Below are 15,544 nucleotides of genomic sequence, written 5' to 3' on the forward strand. Positions count from 1 at the left end.
TCATAGTCATCCCCCCTTATACGCAGTTTCAGTTACAGTTTCAGAGACGCAGGGATCAACTGAGGTCCAAAACTATTAAATGGAAAATTCTGAAAATAATTCATAAGTTTTAAATTGCATGCTGTTCTGAGTACTGTGATGAAATCTCATGCCATCCTGCTCAGGCCTGCTGGCAGGTGAATCTCACATTATCACAAGAAAAAGGGGGGGGGGTACAGTCAGCAGATACTGAGTGATGGGGGGCCCACAGTCACATAACTTTTATTATAGTCTATGGTTATAAGTGTTCTATTTTACTAGCAGTCATTGTTGTTAATCTCTTGCTGTGCCTAATTTATACATGAAACTTTATCACAGGTATGCACATATGGGAAAGTACAAAGCATACATAGAGTGTGGTACCATCCTTGGCTTCAGGCATCCACTGGGGGATTTGGAATATATTCTTCACGGTGAGGTGGAGACAAGTTTATGCAGATTTTTCAAAAAAACAAACACATAAAAATGCTCCGCCTCTTATAGCTCTTGCTGGGTTTCTTCCCATATTTATTCTAGGGAAGCTTATGTGGAAGAGGAAAGAAGAAAAATCAGAGCAGACTCACTTCCTAGATAAGGTGCAGATACCAGCACCTCCTTCAGCCTTCCTGTACACCCGCACCTGCCGGGGGTGACATCAGAGCCCTGGTGGACTCAGACCTCAGTTTCTTGAGCTTTGAAACTCTGTGGACCTCATCTTCACCTCACTTCAGCTACTCTCAACTTGGAGGCCACAGACCAGAACAATCCAGGTGCCCTTCCTCGGAGCCCTAGATGAAGACGTGCCGCTCTCAGATGTCAGCTCCGGTGCGGCCAGCCTGCTTGTCCTCTGCTCCTCTGCTGAAGGAACTAGAGATGCGTTCCTTCAGCTTCTTGGGGACCCAGTCCACTGGTTCTGCCTTCTGCACACCAACCCCTCCTAATGTCTCTTGCCCCAGATTAGAGTCCATGGCCCAACTTCTCTATCACTTTCTTAGCGATACTGTAGACTACCTGTCCCCTCGTCCTTTACTCCACCCACCAGGCAAAATCCCAATCCTGGAAGAACCCCACTAGCCTCCTCCTTTAAGCCATGCACTCCTGCTGCCTTCAGAGCTGGAGGAAAATAAACAAATACAAATTATCCACTGGTACCACTATAAATTCCTGTCCCCAGTTTTAACCGGGCTCTCAACATTTCCCAGAAACAGTGTTTCCTTCTAATTAATCTACACTCCCATGTGACAAATTTCAAAACTTTTCTGTTCTATTCAAATTTCTCCCTTCCTTTCCCTGCTTCCTTCCAGTAAATTACTTCACCTTCTAATTCAAGGAGAAAGTATAGCAGCAGAGAAAACCCACCTGGTATTCCCAGAGCTGAATCTACAAAGTCAGGTGTATGAAGCAACATTCTCTTCTCCTTCCTGACCAGAGCAGAGGAAGGAGCTCACTTTCTCGGGAACCTGCCCATTCCTCCCACCCATGTCTGCAGTCAGGCTCTCCTTACCCACATCTTCCCACCAGCACTTCAACAACAAGATCATCTACCTTAAAAGAAAAAAAAATTCCGACTCCACCCGCCCCTCCATCCTCCTGCCCCCTCCATCCTCCTGCCCCCTCCATCCTCTTAGTAACCCACCTGAGAACGTTCTTGTCCTACTGTCCCTGCTGCCTCCAACGCTGCCCGCTCTTCACTCACTGCTGCCCCAACGCCTGCGTTCAAGCTGCTCTTGATAAGCCCACCAAGAACCTGCGGTGTAGACCCCAGCTGACTCTGCGGCTCTGACTCACATCCTCAGGACCCCGTCTCCCCCTGGCTTCTGTAACTTCGATTCTCCTGGTCTCCCTCCTGCACCCCCATGTCCACCCTACTCAGTCCCCCTGTTTGCTTTTTGCAGCTGCCTCCTCATCCCCCAGGCCACCAACCATCAGTGCTCCTCTGGGCCCCATCCAAAGCTCTTTGCTCTTGACTCAACCCCACAAGGCCACCTTGTCCCCTCACGTTGTTTCAATTAAAAACAAACAGTGGGGACTCCCACATTCATATTCCCAACCACGACCTTTCTTCTGAGTTCCCCAATCTTAAACACCAGTCTCCACTGGGACCTGTGTGATTGACACACACTAGAGATGCAACCTGAGTCCAAAACTGGATTATCCTTTTCCATTCTCCACAAATACCTCTCAATTTTTGCTGCACGTTGGGATTACCCAGAGAGAGTTGTAAATACTGATGCCCCAGTTCTGCTCCCAGAACTGCTATGTCCATTGTTCTGGGTGCCCTGGGCACCAGGACTTTTCAGTCCCCTCCGTGATTCTCACGTGCCTCTAAGGCTGAGACCCACCCCCACCGCCCGGTCTTTCTCAAGGGTTCCTCATCTCATTCAACAGGAGCACTATCCACCCAGGGGTTTAAGCCCGAGGGCGGGGCACCTCTGACTCCTCCCTCGCACTCACCACTGACCACCCCGCCCCCGCCCCCTCCAAACAATCGTGAATGCGGGTGGTTCTCTGAATGCCAGGGCAAAGGCAGCCACGGCTTCGCTCTCTCCCTCACTCTCCCCCCTTCTCCCCACACAGCCGGTGCAGCCAGATGTTTCTGATGTTTTTAAAGGGCCCCAGCCCTGGGATTCCTTGAGGACAGAGAATAGTGTGCACACTGACCTATCACTTACAGTAAGCCTTACATTATGTACGGTAACGACAGTCAGCAGGCCTGTAAAATTTTTTTAAATTATTAATTTTGACTTTGGGTTGATGCATTACTATTTAAAAGTTTAACCATTATGAATTCCGGCAATAGTATGAAAACCAGTTTACCACAGAATGCTCTGAAATCCCATATCAGGTATTCTTAACTGATTCCTAATTTTTCCTTCTAGAAGCTTTGATTTTGAGCATGTTTTTATAAGGATTCCCTAAGCTACTTTGCAACACCTGGTGCATCTGGAATTATTTTCCTCAATGCACTATAAACTAGATATGAGTGAAGACCATGTGCATTTCATTCACCCGGTATCCCCAGCGCCGACTACAACATGGAGCACACAGGAGCTGCTTCATAAATTGTTCAGAGGATGGAAGATGCCTTAGAGGACTGGGGTGGGGAGGGTGGGGGGGACTCAAGGCGGGGGGGAGTCAAGGAAGGGAGGGAATATGGGGATATGTGTATAAAAACAGATGACTGAACTTGGTGTACCCCCCAAAAAAATAAAAAAAATAAAAAATAAAAAATAAATTAATTAATTAAAAAAAAAAAAAAAAAAAGAATGCAGTGGATTCAAAAGCTGGAGCCAGTGTCAAGGAACTCTGTGGGCCTTATCAGTCTAACCCAAAGCAGGCTCCTTATGTCAGGAACCAAATGCTGAAGGCAGTCCCAGGCACCACAACCCCTCCTGAGTCCCTGATGATAAAATATTTCAGGTAACAGACCAACTTCAAACCAGGCTGGTCAAGCCCTAGGTACAATCTGGACCACAGTGGGGTTTCTGGGAGTCTCAGAAGCCGAACTACAATGTGAACTGCCTTTTTCCCGTGCAAACACTTTTCCTGTCACCCCCAGCCTTCACATCATGCCTCTGAGCCTGACATGAGACCATGATTATGCAAGGGGTCAGGGAAAGAAGGATGGTCATTTAGCTTTGCTGGGTGACACGGGTAAGACTCTTGAGCAGGACTCATTCTCCACCTTTTGCGTTTACTCTGTAATTCTGTTATGTGCCAAGAAACTTTACGTGTTCGAGCACGGCTAACAATATGACCTACCCATCTTTGTAGCCGCTTAGCACAGTTCCCTGCGAACAGAAGGCACTCAGCCACAGCTCAGCCACACAACACACTCATACACGCAACACATCCCAGAGATGGAGGATTAGAAATCCCCCTTGATTCTGGATATGTCAAGGAGAAATCTTTCTCACTGAACTCACGTTTCCAAGAGGCCAAGAAACTCAAGCTCTGTGAACCACTTCCCAGATCATCTTGTTACTTACCTTATTTCTCAGATATTTAGAGGAGCTTTTAATATCGGCATTCAGATGTGAAACGTGAATAAATTTATCAACTCCAACTTCCCTGGACACTTGAGCAATTGTTTGGGGAATCTTTACAAACACATCCTCAAAACCAAAGTTTCTGCAAGGAAAAAATACGGATCGGTTAAGAACACCTGACTCAGGATTTCAAAGCATTCTGTGACAAGCCGGTTTTCATGCTATTGCTGGAATTCATAATAGCTAAGCTTTTAAATAGCAACAATTTAACCCAAAGCCAAAACTAATATATACTTTTTAAAATGTACAGGCCTGCTCTCTGCCATTACCAGGTGGGGAGGGTAGTCACCAGCTGTGAAAAGGTTGTTCAATCGGCTGTGAAAAGGTTGTTCCATCAACACTCATTGATGGACCAATTGAAAATGTCACAACTGCAATCCCTGGCAAGTTACGTGCCCAACAAATGTCTACTGAACCCTAAGCCAGTTCTTCAAAGGAGAAACGAGAGTCAAAGACTTACCTGGTTTCCCATTCTCGCCCAACGAGATTGATGACCACGTGGCTGTGCTCCACAGCTCTTCGGATCGAATCCTTGTCTCTCCCATTCCATTCCTGTAACAGCAGGAGCCAGTCACAGGAAAGCATCAGGGGTGCACCCTGGCATGAAACACTTCTGTAGCACCCCCAGCAACAAGATTCAAAATGGGCCACCTGCTGTCCGCACACGATGGTGCCATCTCACACCGGCTCCACTGGCTACAACGGAAATGATTCTGAGCGTTCAACCTCCCTGCTGGCTCTCTGGCTCTTCTGGAGATGAACAGGTCAAAATATATTTTATCCCGGTAATATCAGATGACAGAACTAGAAAAGACACTACTCATTTTCATGGGGCACAGCAATTTTTGTTCTTCCAACTGCCCTGCAGAACTCTATAAAGGAATCTAGTAATCAAGTCTCCTTTCCTTAATGAAATACAGCCAAAGAACCAAGGATCATTTGGGAGGTAAACTGACGTTCCCTTTTTAGCAGCAACCAGTTAGAAGATAGGAGGGGTGTTTCTTAAAGGCTAACATTAAATTGGGAACATTCATGACTACTTTCTTATTTCTTTTTAACTCTTTACAATCCCAGATCTACTAATTTCTTCTTGAAACACATGAAAACAACACTCAGAGAGAAGTGACCCGCCTTTAAGTTCAAGGTGAGCCGATGGCAGACTTCAGCGGAGAACAGCACTTCTGAGCTGTCGTCTAGGACTTACATCAGATTGACGGTTCTTGTCCAAAATAGTGACCAGGGACTAAAGACCCCCAGACAAAGGCAGAGCATTTTCTATGTTAAAATGAAAATGAATTTTTAAATCATTTCAAAGGAAGATAATAATAAGTAGTATGGATTTCTCAGTGTGTATCTATGAGTGAGAAGGGGTGGGAGGGAGAGTGAGAAAGGGGTGGGGGAGGGGAGAGAGTGCAGTAAAATTCCTGCGCAATTTAGAAATGAGAGAAAGGGCTACAGGAATCAGATTCAAGAACAAAAAGATGAAGCCCCCAGCAGGCAGAACTGCTTACAGCTCCTGACAGTGGAGAATGCAGTACAAGAGAGAGTAGAGAATCACAGCTTCAGGTGCAGACAGGAACGCAAATTCCACTTTGCCATTTACTAGCTGTGTACAAATGCTCTCTCCAAACTCTATGTAAAACTTGAAAACACAACCTACCCCACAGGGTTACTATGAGGAGTAAGTGAAATATACAGAAAATCGGCAGCACAGCAGTGACACACTCAACAGAAAAAGCTCTACAGGACTTCCCTGGTCCAGTGGTTAAGACTCCGTGCTTGCAGTGCCAGGGGCACAGGTTCAATCCCTGGTCTGGGAACTAAGATCCCATAAGCCATGTAGCGTGGCCAAAAAAAAAAAAAAAAAACAGCAAGCAGCTCTACATATAAAAAGCTTAAAAAAGGCTTTTTTTCAGAGAAGATGACAAGAGTGAGAGAGGAAGAACCCAAGAAGACTCAGAGCAGAAGAGCTTGAGGCATAATTGCACGAATGGCCCAAGAGCGATGCCTGGAGAGAAGGAATCAAAAGGAAACTAAATTCCCAGGAATAAGGCCCAGGGGCAAGATCAGGTTGGTAAACCATGTGGCCATTCACACAGCAGTTCCCAACAGAGACTAAAGTTGGGAAATCAGCACCCCACACCCAATGTGGTCCACCCTTCTCAAAAATAAACAACAAAATAGTGAGGTGCCCCCAGTACACCTTCCCAGGGCCTCCCCTTTCATAAACATGACCATATTCCAAGTTCTGCACTGAGTGTCTCTATTCCCTGTTAAGACTGTGAGCTCCCTGTTGTCCTGTTTGTCAAGACATGTGCAGAGCTTAGCTCAATGCCAGGCACGTAGTAGACACAATAAACACCATCTGGCTTAATTCCAATGACTCCACATTTGCAAGCCAGTAACGGTTTTTGCCCATCACTTGTGAAATACCTGAATTCTGAGGATTGACAAGGTGACCGATAATCTTCAGTCACAAAGAACTAGGAAAAGGCTAAGTGCCTCTAACTGTAATACCAAGCAGATGTTTGAGGGAAAAGAAAAACACTTTAGAAATAAGAAATTTCCAATATAAATATTGTACCTACCTTGTGAACCTTCAGTAAAGAATAAATGAAAATGCTATAAAAATTAAGTCAAAATTTAAAGAGATGACAAATAATCTGTATGACTATAACAGAGATATTAAGGATGTTTAACAAACATTTTTTAAAAGAGGAGAGTGTGTCAACAAAGAGCTCAGGCTCAGGCTCAGGCAGGATGATGGAAGTAAGAAAAGTTAGCTGCAAGAACAGCTGACCCAAGCACCCAGGCCTGGAGTGCTTCTCCACAGGAAACTGCAGGCTGGGACAGCATCATTCTTTGTGGAAAGGACCATCCCGTGCCCTGGAGGATACTCAGCACCCCTGGCCCCTGCCGAAGAAACCGGCAGGGCCTCCGGTCACTGCGACAACCAAAAGGGCCCCACATTCATCATTCCCCTGAAGACCTGCCCCACCCCATTCCCCCTGCCTTGCTCCACTGGCAACTACTGGCCTAAAGGAACAACCTGCAGATTAAAGAATAACAACATCAAATGCTCAGGAAGAACTGTTCTAAGCTAAGTCTATGCCAAGCCAACCAAGTTATAAATCACCTTATTTGTGATTTTCTATCTAGAGAAGCACTGTCCAAGAGAAATATGAGGCACGTATGTAATTCTGAACTTTCTATTAGCCACGTTTAAAAGAATAAAAAGAAAAAGGTGAAATTTATTTTAATAATATACTTTATTTGACCCAATATATCCAAAATACTATTTCAATACGTAATAAATGTAAAAAATTATTAACGATATATTGAATATTACCTTCTTCAAACCAAGTCTGAAATCTGATGTGTATTTCACACTTACAGTGCACTTCTATCCACACCAGCCACATTTCAAGGGCTCAAGAGCCACACGTGGCTGATGGCTACTGGCCAGCATACGTTTAAAGCAGGGGTTGCTAAACTATGACCCACAGGCAAGTCTAGCCTGCAATTTAACTTTGTAAATAAAGTTTTATTGGAACACAGCCACTCCCATTTGTTTATATATTGTCTACGGCTGCTTTCAGGCTACAAGGGCAGAGCTGAGTAATCAAGACCCTATGACTTGCAAAGTCTAAAATATTTCCTACCTGGCCCTTTAGAGAAAAAGGTTGCTAACTATTGGACTAGGGTTTACAAGAATGGCCTGTGAATGGAGGACGCCCTTGGTCCACTCTGGGAGGAAACTGCTGCCCCTCTCTCCCAAAAATGACCTTAGTAATTTACATTCGAAAACTCCAATAATCAGTAACACAGGCCCTCACCAGAAAGATAATCTGGCCCAGGTCACCCATGGGACGAAGGTGCATGGTATCATACGGCTCACACCGGTAGGGGATGATCACTTGTGACCCCATGCGACCTAAAAAGAATGGGTTGGAACAAGGATCAACATTAACATAATATGGTTACAGTACACAAGAGGGATTTTGTAAATATTTAAATTCTAGCGTGATATGAGAATCAACTTTACGTTTAGTGAAAAATAAAACATGTTGCCATTATGCTAGAGATGTCATAACTTCTCAGAGACCCCTATTCCTGTGTTAACGTCCTATATAGGAAGTCTGGGCCTGCTTATAATGTACAACAGACCAAAATTACATAAATCCAGGATAGGAGTAATTCGAAACACTGTTACAGTGAAAAGAAACAGCTCACGGATTCTCGTAATGAATGGCTTTGGAAAACACTAAACTCAAGGAACTTTACTTACCAAGGTGGTTGACAACATAGCGGCCCAGGAATCCCGTTGCTCCAAACACAGTGGCCACAATCCCACTCACTGAGGAACGCCCACCCTTCCCATGAGGTACGACTGCGTGATGGAGCTGGCGCTGGGGTGGGCCGTGAAACACAGATGTGGCTATTGCAGTAATAGAAGAACCTTAAAGAAAACCCCAGAATGCACATAATAGTGACCATGAATACAAATAGCTTCTTTTCCTAGAAATGCAACATTACTTTGCTATCAGTGTTTTCATTTACTTAGGTTACAGTTCAAATTTAACTTTTAAACTACAAGTTATAATTTAAGTGCCAACAGCAATAACTAATATAAATTATTGCAACAAAGAAGCCATAGGACATAAGAAAATGTATAAAAATTAGAAAGCAAACTCTCTGCCCTATAGGATATAATTTACCTGAAAAGATAAGTCACATTAAGAAAAACAGTAATAAACAGTTACAAACTGAAAGAGTATAAATCTCTACATTAAAGGAGCAGAGAGAATGCAAAGTAAAGAAGCCACAAGTTAGAGACTCATGAGGAAGGACTCCTGAACAAAGTGTATTGAGAAAGGTTTGAAAGAGTAATAACAGAAAAGATAGATTTCCACCCAAAACACGTAACACATCTAACAATGTAGGGGTGGGAATGAATAAGCCCAGTGCAGGGAACAGCAAAAGACGTACCTGGAACAGACTGTGAAACTGATGACAAATGAAAAATAGAGTTGATGTGGGTTGGAGGCAGAGGTAAGAGATTATTATTTTTTTTAAAAGAGTGCAGTTTGGACTTAGTACAAAACTACTGAAAATCAGCAAAAGTAGGTAAGTAAGTAACTAAGAAATCACGTCTGTGTCTGCTAGGGATGACTTGCCAGTGGCACTCTGCCCACAAACCATTGCTTTTCCCTGTCCAAAAGTATGGAATTGGAGAAAGAGCCTAGCTTACCGAATAGTTACCGTAACCACAGAGATTAAAAACAAACAATGCAGATCAGACACATAATAGTAACAAAATAATAAGTATAAATAACAGTTAAACTTACAGAGGCACCTGACATCCTTCTTAGTGCTTAACAGGCAATATTTTATTTCACACTATCTTTATTGCCACTTTATAGATAAGGAACAAGGTTCAGAGAGGTTACATGACTAACCCAAAGACCCCCAGGGAGGAAAGAGAAAAAACAAAAGAAAATGGTGTCCATTGGGAGATTGGGATTGCCATATATACATTACTAATAAGAAAAAAAATATCAAATTGTACACTTTAAATATATGCAGTTTATTGTATGTCAATTGTATCTCAATAAAAGTTCTTAAAGAAAAAGAAAAAAGAAAAAAAAAGAAAATGGTGTCCAGAAGCCAAATGAAGAAAGTGATTGTTGGAGAGAATAGTTAACTCTATCAAATGCTGCTGAAAAGGGAAGAAGGAGGAGGGCAGAGGATCCTCTGATCTAGAAGATGTTTGCTGTCAATGGCCTGAAAAGAGAAATTTTATTGGAGTAGGAGAGTGCAGCAGGGAGGTCCTAAAAGAAGTACTGAAAATTCTTCTCAGGAATATGATGTAAAGGGACAAAGAAAAACGGGACTAGAGGGACAGGAAGACAAGGAAGAGTTTTTTTTTAATAAGAGATATTATAACATATTTATATGCTGATGAAAACAACCCAGTAGAGGGGAAATGTTAATGATTTAGGAGAGGGAAGGAAGAGGAAAGGGAGGATGACATCAAAGGCCAAGTGAGGGTGACATCAAAGGCCAAGTGACTGAAGGCCAGCAGTTCATTCACTGTAAGAGGGAAAGCAAAGAATCACCCCAGCTCAGTTATTAGCTTGTAATGGTGGGAAAAACATCAGTCCTATCTGATTCCTTTGTGTTCGCTGTAAAGCTAAGAATAAGACAGAAACATGTGTTAGAAGTTTCAGGAGACAGGCAATGTTAACTAGTTATATGGAGAAAGGGAAAGCAAATTTCCTAGAAAAATGTGCTGAAAATCTACTTGAGATTTGTATTCATGAATTTACAATAAGGACAGTCAATTTGCTTGGAGTTTTCCTTAGCTCAGCTCTCCACTGCTCAGGGCAGGCAGGAAATATGTGTAAAGCCTGGTTTAATCAGTGTTGATTTTTTTATGACAAAGGGATAAGGGCTGGGGAGTTGAAGATGTATGAAAGGGAATGATTGTTATGAGGATTACAGTAAATGTGTGTGAAGCATTTAGCACATTACCCAGCATACGTTAAGAATTCCACGAGTAATAGTTGCTTTCATTTACTATTACTTTGAAATTCCTCAGAAGGTAATGTTACACTAACATGGTTATTTGTTTTTTCAACAATTACAGGCCAAGCACTCTTTTGGAAACTGTGACTAGCATAGTAAAAAAGACAAAGTCCCTGGCCTGATGGAGCTTACATTTTAGAGGGCTGATATGAAAATTAATCATAAATGGGTTAGTATGCCATGGTGCCTTGCACACGGTAGGGCCTCAATAAATACAGGTTATTACCCTCTTGGGCTCCAGCATCTCCATTTTCTTCCATTTATTATGAACACCATTAGGAAAATAATATTCTCTACTCATTATGTTCCTCTGCTCAAAAATCTAATTTGGGGCTTCCCTGGTGAGAATGGTTGAGAATCTGCCTGCCAACGCAGGCAACGTGGGTTCGATCCCTGGCCCGGGAAGATCCCACATGCCGCAGAGCAACTAAGCCCCGGTGCCACAACTACTGAGCCTGCGCTCTAGAGCCTGCAAGCCACAACTACTGAGCCCACATGTTGCAACTGCTGAAGCCCGCACGCCTAGAGCCCGTGCTCCGCAACAAGAGAAGCCACCACAATGAGAAGCCCGTGCACCACAACGAAGAGTAGCCCTCGCTCACCACAACTAGAGAAAGCCCGAGCACAGCAACAAAGACCCAACGCAGCTGAAATAAATAAATAAATAATAAAATAAATCTTTTTTTTGGGGGGGTGGGGGGTTGTAGCAAGTGCATTGATGTATTTTTTTTGACAGACAATAAACTGCATATATTTAAAGTGTACAATTTGATATTTTTTTCTTATTAGTCATGTACATATGGCAATCCCAATCTCCCAATTCATTCACCCCCAACCCCTGCCTCCACCCTGTTTTCTTAAAAAAAAAAAAAAAAAAAAAAACCTACTTTGGTTTCCTACTGTGATACCTGAACCAAGTCTCCAAACATATTTGCTTGCACACTGCATTAGAGCTTTTTTAAAGTATTTATTTGTAAACTACATGCATGTTCTATGTAGTACCACTATGTTATACACATTATGCAATGTGCACATTAAAGCACTTAGAACAGTGTCTGGTATACAGTTTGAACTATGTGTTAGCTATTGTTACAATTACAGAAAACTTTTTTTCTTTAAGTTCTAATACTATATTTTTATATGCCAGTGCATAACCCACTTGGAAGACCACTAGTCTAAACTCTGCTTGGTTTTCAAAGGCCTCCATTATTTGATCCCATCTAACGTATTCAATCTCCTTTCCTACTATTTCAGATCTTCGGGCAGAAGATCTGAAACTTCCCTTGTCTTTGCCAGTGCCAGGAAGATGTCCAACCCCTCTGACTTACCAGATCATAACAACCCTAAAAAAAAAACAGAACAATTAGCAGAAGCACTGCAGTTCTCCACTGGCCTTCCAATCTTCCCTCCCTACTTCAAATGATCTAATCTTCCTATGGTACTTAATAGTCTATGCACATTTCACTATATATGTCTTACACAGTTCTGTTCTGTAGTGTTTTTTGTTACACACTAGACTTGACTCTCCAGAGTTTACTCAAAAGCTTACTTTCCCAGAGACAACAAAACACAGTGGTAGAGAGCACAAGCTATAGTGTCAGTTAAAAAAAAAAGTCAGTACTTCCCTCGTGGCGCAGTGGTTAAGAATCCGCCTGCAATGCAGAGGACACGGGTTTGAGCTTTGGTTTGGGAAGATCCCACATGCCGCGGAGCAACTAAGCTTGTGTGCCACAACTACTGAGCCTGCGCTCTAGAGCCCTCGAGCCATAGCTATTGAGCCCATGGGCTGCAACTACTAAAGCCTGTGAGCCTAGAGCCCGTGCACCACAAGAGAATCCAGTGCAATGAGAAAGAAGCCCGCACACCGCAACGAAGAGTAGCCCCTGCTAGCCACAACTAGAGAAAGCCCGCGCGCAGTAATGAGGACTCAACGCAGCCAATAAATTAATTTTAAAAAATGAGTTAAAGGAAAAAAAATTATGAAAATGTCTAGAACTTTGGTTAGCCAATAGGTACTCAATAAAATGCAGTTATTATCATTCACAACCTACATTATGTGACACCAATGTAACAGTTTAAAAAGAGAATCACATAAACAAGACTAGAAGGCAACCCTCAGAATGGGAAAAAATAGTTGCCTATGAAACAACGGACAAAGGATTAACCTCCAAAATATACAAGCAGCTCATGAAGCTTAATACCAAAAAAGCAAATAACCCAATCCACAAATGGGCAGAAGACCTAAATAGACATTTCTCCAAAGAAGACATACAGATGGCCAACAAACACATGAAAAGATGCTCAACATCACCCATCATCAGAGAAATGCAAGTCAAAGCCACAATGAGGTATCACCTCACACCGATCAGAATGGCCATCATCACAAAATCTGGAAACAACAAATGCTGGAGAGGGTGTGGAGAAAAGGGAACTCTCCTGCACTGTTGGTGGGACTGTAAGTTGGTACAGCCACTATGAAAAACAATTTGGAGGTTCCTTAAAAAACTACAAATAGAACTACCATATGATCCAGTAATCTCACTACTGGGCATATACCCAAAGAAAACCATAATCCCAAAAGAAACATGTACCATAATGTTTATTGCAGCACTATTTACAATAGCCAGGACATGGAAGCAACCGAAATGCCCATCAACAAATGAATGGATAAAGATGTGGCATATATATACAATGGAATATTACCCAACTATAAAAAGGGATGAGATGGAGCTATATGTAATGAGGTGGACAGACCTAGAGTCTGTCATACAGAGTGAAGTAAGTCAGAAAGAGAAAGACAAATATTGTATGCTAACTCACATATATGGAATCTAAAAATGGTACTGATGAACTCAGTGACAAAAACAACGATGCAGATGCAGAGAATGGACTGGGGAACTCGAGGTATGGGAGGGGGCGGGAGTGAAGGGGAAGCTGAGACGAAGCGAGAGAGTAGCACTGACATATATATACTACCAACTGTAAAATAGATAGCCAGTGGGAAGTTGTTGTATAGCACTGACATATATATACTACCAACTGTAAAATAGATAGCCAGTGGGAAGTTGTTGTATAACAAAGGGAGTTCAACTCGAGGATGGAAGATGCCTTAGAGGACTGGGTTGGGGGGGGGGTGCTCGAGGGGGGGGGGAGTCGAGGGAGGGAGGGAATACAGGGATATGTGTATAAAAACAGATGATTGAACTTGGTGTACCCCCCAAAAAAATAATAAATAAATAAAATTTAAAAAGAGAACCAGCAAATGTCTTTGCAAAGAAGTCAGGGCTACAAAGCCATTCATTATAAGTTACGTGCACCAAGAACCTACCCAAAACGGAAAATAAAAAAGAATCCTCCAAATAGTCCTGTCTCTCACCTCAGGCTGAACATTCTAATGCTCCACACTAACTGTGGAGCTTTTTAAAATTTATGGTGCAAGGAGCCAGTCTCAAAAATTCTCATTCAATAGCTCTTCAAAGAGTCCCTATTTCTATTTTTTATAAAGCACTAAGAATGATTCTGACGTGCACCTAATTTTGGGAGCAAATAGTATTCTGTAATAACTAAAATACACTATGGAAAACTGCAACTTTTGGAGGCTGATGCAGGGCATGTTTGTGAAGGTGAATTGGGTGAAATAATGATAATAAGCAATTTTCTTGCTTTTCTAGCCTCTCTTAGTGAGTGGAAGGGCACGTACGCTGTTTTCAACTTCAGGACCATAGCAGATCCAATCAGAATAGAAAGGGCAATAAACTACACTTAGATAAGTTCTAGGATATTCCTGTAATCTTCTTTCTTTTCCACCAATCTTCCGATTCTTCTGTCTCCTAAGCATCCCTCACTCCGCGAGGCCTCAACGATTCCACAGAACATGCTCCAAATTTGTAGGAATGCTTTTGATTCAGGAAAGCCCTCTTATAAATACTATTTCATTGAATCCTCTCAAAAATTCACTGACGTTGTAGTATGCTCATTTACACTGTGATACGCAAAATCTGAAGTTGAGACCGATTAAGAGTCTGCACAAAGTCATACGGTCAATCCACGAAGAACCTTTTCTCCATTACTCTTTTTTTCCCCACTATCCTTTTTTTCCCCATCCCGTTCAGATTCCTCCCCCGCACTCCCCGTATTTCTTGTAACCCCAAACCCTTACAATTCTACCAGTACTAAGTTTCTCGATCTTTTACATGTCTCCCTGTTTCCTCCCCGCTTCGCGCTGCTCAGGTTTTCCCCGCGAAGACCCCTTCCCAGGTGCACAATTTGATATGTGAGCCAGGGTAGAGGAGAGAAAGGAGAAACTGGATAGAAGCAGCTCCGGACCTAGAAAAACCAGGATGCCCGGGGACTCAGCGCGACCGCTGCTGCGCGGCGCCACTCCCGAAACTTTAGCTCCGCATCTCGGACTCCCGATCCGGGGCCGCTGTTCCCGGTGACACTTACGTGACATTGGCAGGGCTCGGACAACTCCGGGGCGAACGGCGGCCGCCATCTTCTCCCACAATCCTCCGCCGCCGGCGCTCGGCCGACTACGGCTACTAAGCTGGGTCAAACGGCATCTTCCCTGGCCATCTGCGCAGGCGCTAACCGGGAACGGAAGGGGCGGGTCCGAGGGTGGGGCGAAGAGAGGCCCGGAAGAGAGTGGGGGGAAGAGCTGGACGGGCTGGGGGGACGCGAGGGACACGAGGAGGAGAGGAAATAGAAAGAAAGGATTCGGCACCCCAGGGCTGGAGCGCGCCGTAAAGATACCCTCGTATTGTCGAGGAACCTGAGGTTCAGAGTGAATCAGGGACTGACTCAAGGGCAAAATGGCAGCACCGCAGCTCCCCCGACTCTCAAGTTCGTTGTTCCCTGATAGTGTCAGGTGGGCCTGCCCCGTGAGGCGG

General features: G+C 43.5%; 1 protein-coding gene across 1 annotated transcript in view; it reads right to left on the reverse strand.

Moving 5' to 3' along the window:
- Positions 1-15,241, reverse strand: part of NDUFA9 (NADH:ubiquinone oxidoreductase subunit A9) — a 28,771-nt gene extending 13,530 nt beyond the window's left edge. Inside the window, exons 1-5 of the mRNA XM_057703173.1 lie at positions 15,102-15,241; positions 8,356-8,526; positions 7,904-8,001; positions 4,528-4,619; positions 4,008-4,149 (exon numbers count right to left, since the gene is read on the reverse strand). Of these exons, the coding sequence (XP_057559156.1) occupies positions 4,008-4,149; positions 4,528-4,619; positions 7,904-8,001; positions 8,356-8,526; positions 15,102-15,150 (552 nt within the window). The 5' untranslated portion in view covers positions 15,151-15,241. The remainder of the gene's footprint in view (positions 1-4,007; positions 4,150-4,527; positions 4,620-7,903; positions 8,002-8,355; positions 8,527-15,101) is intronic.
- Between the last annotated feature and the right edge of the window lie 303 nt (positions 15,242-15,544).

The sequence above is a fragment of the Hippopotamus amphibius genome, chromosome 12 (genome assembly GCF_030028045.1).
Source record: "Hippopotamus amphibius kiboko isolate mHipAmp2 chromosome 12, mHipAmp2.hap2, whole genome shotgun sequence".
NCBI classification, from domain to species: Eukaryota; Metazoa; Chordata; class Mammalia; order Artiodactyla; family Hippopotamidae; genus Hippopotamus; species Hippopotamus amphibius.